At 46.4% G+C, this 5000-nt stretch overlaps 1 protein-coding gene across 1 annotated transcript in view; it reads left to right on the top strand.

Moving 5' to 3' along the window:
- Positions 1-5000, top strand: part of LOC130387573 (glutamate decarboxylase 1-like) — a 16735-nt gene that overhangs the window by 3324 nt on the left and 8411 nt on the right. Inside the window, exons 3-6 of the mRNA XM_056596740.1 lie at positions 247-303; positions 1648-1782; positions 1946-2188; positions 3425-3515. Coding sequence (XP_056452715.1) covers positions 247-303; positions 1648-1782; positions 1946-2188; positions 3425-3515 — 526 coding nt within the window. The remainder of the gene's footprint in view (positions 1-246; positions 304-1647; positions 1783-1945; positions 2189-3424; positions 3516-5000) is intronic.

Below are 5000 nucleotides of genomic sequence, written 5' to 3'. Positions count from 1 at the left end.
TCGGGCCCGTATTGATCGGACGGCCATCAGAAGTGTTAAAGCCATCATCATCCCATGGGCGTCACAGAACCGCCACACACCCCGCTCGCGCGTGCCCGCCTGATTTGTGTTGTTCCACCGCTTTGCATCACACCACTTAGCGCGAGCCGCACCTGCTTTTATCCATCCACGCCCTTACTGTCTCCACCGTGTGTATAGTCCATAATCTGAGAAATTCAAACCCTTTCCCCGATAATTTTGTTTTAGCCTACGATCAGGCATGGATGCACGGGTGCACACGGAAACTGGGAATGAAGATCTGTGGTAAGTTTTGGTCCCTGAAAAAAACATCAAAAAATGTAATCATTCTTTACTACCAGATTATTATTATTATTATTATTATTATTCCTTCTTTGGGTTGGAGGCCTTATTATAAGCCTAGATCTCCGGGCTTTGAGAGCTCGCGCCATCCATGACTGTCACTGCGCGTTCTCATCTCCTAAAGGTCAAAGACGATTAGCCTGTAGGTTTCATAAGCCGAGGCTGGGAGCGCGGCCCGACCCTCCCTAACGCCCGCGCCTTCTCTTCCACTTTAGCCTACTCCATCACAACAGAATATATATACTTTTTTTTTTCCTTTCTGAAAATCAAATGTGGGTTGTTTCAGCAGGGATTATCCAATCACTGAGAGCCAGGCATATATAAAATGTGTTATTATATATTTATATATTTATATATTTTTTCAGTAATTATGTAGCCTACTTTTAATGTTAACTGCATCGACTAGGCCTAGGCCTACTCATTATTCATGAAACATTTTTGGTGACGGCGTTTGGAATATTTAATCATATAAACTAAGCGAGGGTTTGTTGACAGCTGAGGCCATTTTGATGCACGTGCCTCTCGGCCTTATCTCTTATCTCTTGAAACCAGTGAATAAATCTCAAGCTGAGATGTAATCATTTAAGTGGTTAGTCGTAGTTAGTAAAAAAGTAAATAGTTAAGTCATTACAACAGATATTTCTCTCATGGAAATTCGGAGCAATTGGTCTGGATGCCTGCTTTTGATTTCGCATTTTTCCAATATTAGGCATATATACAAGACTGTGATAAGGACCGTTTATCAAAACACAATTTACTGTGGAATCGAAAATGGACGTTGAAGAGGGCGGACAGTTCTGGAACTGACGATCGAAGGCACCCTTCATTGCTCCCAATTTACTGCGTCTGCGTGTAGGCTACTGGCTGAAGGGGCGCGTGCACCGTCACCTATGCCTTCCAGGTTAGCCGCGAGCCGCCGGGCTTCGACAGCCGGAAGAAAGGCCATCAACAACTCAAATGGGTGTTTCCTTTTTTGTTCTCCGCGAGACTCACTTGTGGTTCTGATTTCTGGATGTGCGATGGAATAAAGGCTACCCCCCTACTTGAAAATAAAATCTAGGCCTATACTGTGTTGAGGGCCTACTTCAGAGCAGGTGGCTCAGTTGGAACTGACGGTGAAACCATTTTGTGGAAGCCGTTTGTGGAAGAAGTGGACATTTCGAACATCCTTCGTCGAGGGCTTCTTGGTTGTGTTGGTCTTTTTTTTTCTTTCTCCGTCCAGAATGGAGACGTTTGGTAGTAACTGATCGTCCTCCCCCCCCTGCGTCCCGTCTTGTAACACCCTAGGGTTCTTGCAGAAGAACAACAGCCTGGACGACAAGGGGAGGCTCGCGGGCCAGAAGAACCTGCTCTCTTGCGGAGACAACAGCGACTCGCGCTTCCGCCGCACGGAGAGCGACTTCTCCAATCTGTATGCTCGAGGTGAGAATACGTCAACAATTTTTTTTTACATGTATATATGTGGACCGTGATTTATTCTTTCACTAATAATTAACAAAGCACTGGTATCCGGTGCTTCAACTGAAGAACGTTATCGAATCGCTTTTTAGTATAACTACAATTTTCGCTCTCATTCGCGTCACAGACCTGCTTCCCGCCAAAAATGGCGAGGAGCCAACCATCCAGTTCCTGATGGAGGTGGTCGAGATCCTCACCAACTACGTCAGGAAGACGTTCGACCGCTCCACCAAGGTGCTGGACTTCCACCACCCACACCAGCTGCTGGAGGGCATGGAGGGCTTCAACCTGGAGCTGTCCGACCAACCGGAGTCCTTGGAGCAGATCCTGGTGGACTGCAGGGACACGCTCAAGTATGGCGTCCGCACAGGTCAGTTATAGCTGCAAGGTTCACGTTTTCAACATTCAAATTCTGTCGAGCGGGCTGTCTTAACGCCCCCGCCCTCATATTCAATTAAATACCTGCCACATAATCGTTACAAATCGTTCTAAAGAAAAACATAAAGAATGCTTTAAAGGCAACAAAAAATAAACTGGCCTTCTAAGATCTTGACCTCCACGTTACACCAGATGTAATCCATCAGAAACAGAAACTCTATCGTATTGTTATTTTAATCAGGGGCTAATCGTTTTGGTGTGTAACATTATAATTGGCTCGGTCGCTGCATGCTATGGCTATTTAGCAGAGCGTCCTCGCATATCGGGAACGAATAGCCCCCGGTCCCGCCAGCGCGTGGCTTTATTGTCCCCCTGATAATTCAGTTCACATCGCTCTGCTCCTTCCTTCCTCCACTTATTAAGCGAGTGTCGCCTGAGGGGGTTTCTCGACCAAGTGAAGTGCTATTTCAAGCTGTTAGGAACGACAGCGTTTAAAGTGTCCCATGGGTTTTTTTTATCACGCCGCGTGTTATGTCTACAAGCGCGTTCACTGGTCATTAAGAGGATGGAACGGACGGAATTTAAAACCCGCTGTCACCGGATTTAAAGTAGAGGAGGGTAAGGCGCCACCGTGGTGGTGATCTGACGATGGTGTGAGGGGCTAGAGCTGTCCAGCGTACTGAAGCGGATTAGGCTGCCCCAAGAAGTGTCGCATGTTTGGCATATATGTTTATTTAAGACGATCAATAGCTAGATTGTATTTGCTGCTCGTACATTGTGTTAGAAGTTTGAATTAGCCAATTATTCGAAAATAACCCAAAAAACAAAGTGCATTCGACGTATAGGCCTAAACGCTGTTGTCATAGATGATTAACCAAAAATAGAGCAGACGAGCTGGCTTCCACTAATTACAAAGGCCTCGAGAAAACGAAAAAATAGAAACAACAAAAGTATGTAACATACAGGCAGGAACCATACTGGATCAAAATAATAATTGTAGAATAATAGGCTATGAGGATATATTCATTTTAAATTATTTGTGTTAATTTATATGTAGTTAGGCCTGCGGAGAGGCAGGCCTATACAGTCCTGTGTACTCAGAGAGAACAGTGAATCCCACAGGGGTGTTTTTTGGTGGAGGGCCTATCTTCCTCAGGCAGCTGGCTTGAGTCCCAACTTATCTCTGTAGCTCTGTGTTGACCCTTGTGTTGGGTCTGGTGCTCCCCAGGTCACCCACGCTTCTTCAACCAGCTCTCCACCGGCCTGGACATCATCGGCCTGGCCGGGGAGTGGCTGACCTCCACGGCCAACACCAACATGTGAGTTTCCCTCCTGGCGCACACTCCCTCCTGACGCACACATAAATAGTACTCTGTGGGTAGTTGTCAGTGTGTGTGTGTGTGTGTATGTGTATGTGTGTGCGTGCACGTTTGTGCCGGTTAGAGTGATTTTGTTGGTGGATGTGGTCGTGTGTGTGATATTCATATATTGTGTGTGTGTGTGTGTGTGTGTGTGTGTGTGTGTGTGTGTGTGTGTGTGTGTGTGTGTGTGTGTGTGTGTGTGTGTGTGTGTGTGTGTGTGTGTGTGTGTGTGTCCATGTGCGTGTGTATGTGCTTGGTATTGTTTGTGTAGGTGGATTTGGCTGTGTGTAACATATATATCCTGCGTGTATGTGTGCATGTGTCGATGCGTGTGCAATGCACATGTTCATATGTTAGCATGTGTGTTGTGCTTGTGGGAATGTCATAGCATCTATGTCGGGCTATATATAGAAGGGGGACACCATTCAGTGTCAACACAGGACACAGGGCCGCCCGGGGGGCCCCCTCTGATGGGCTGCTCAGTGCGGTGTGGGCCCCGGATCAGACACTGCAGTGGGGCCCTCACAGCGACCGACCCCTGGCCGGCTCCAGAGGTCGTGATGCAAGGTGTTCTGTCAGGCCAGGATAGACCGGGGGTATCGACCGTGGGCCTGCCAACGACTGTATACCGAGACCCTGGGAGTCCGGACCGGCCCCTGACGGGCCCCGGGGCCCCAGGGGGAGGTTAGATTGCATATTGATCGCGGGTCAGTGCTTCCATGGTGGGCCGTGCTGATAGAGGATGTGAGCCAGGCGGCACCGTACACATACACACATTCATGGTGATAAACACACACACACACACACACACACATAGACGCACATACGTACACGCACGCACACTCACATGCATGTGCATGTGTATGGAGACACAAATACATAATATGAACGCAAACACAAACACACAAACTAAACACACAACCACACATACATACACATGCACATACACATGCACATACACAAACTCATACGCATACAAATGCATGCGGGAATGACCTAGATATGTGATAAGGTCATTGATACATCACAGGGACGTTACAGGCCTGAGTGTGCAGTGCCTGTGGACCAACCTGCACTTTAGCACACAGTTACAAGCTGCGAAGAAAAGGCTGAAATCTGAGAGCAAAACAATATGCGTTTTTATGAGACTTGGGTTAAAAGCGTGTCCCTCTTGTTTTTAATTAAATCGGATGCTTATTTTTAACGAGTCGCCATTTTGATCGATTCCCTTTTACAGTTAATTATGTTTTGGGGGAAAAGTAAAGCTGAATTAGTCTTGCATTGAAATGTTTTGAAATCGAAACTTAATAACGTTGTAATGTTTTGGTAGTTTGTGACGTTGATAGTTGAAAATGACATCTAAGCCGGTGTATCAAAAGATTGCTAACCTTAGGTATTAAATCAATGTAACTTATATTTGAATAAATTGCATAAGTCTAACTT

This window comes from Gadus chalcogrammus, chromosome 8 (genome assembly GCF_026213295.1).
Source record: "Gadus chalcogrammus isolate NIFS_2021 chromosome 8, NIFS_Gcha_1.0, whole genome shotgun sequence".
Taxonomy (NCBI): Eukaryota; Metazoa; Chordata; class Actinopteri; order Gadiformes; family Gadidae; genus Gadus; species Gadus chalcogrammus.
This window is presented reverse-complemented; position numbering and strand designations above follow the sequence as displayed.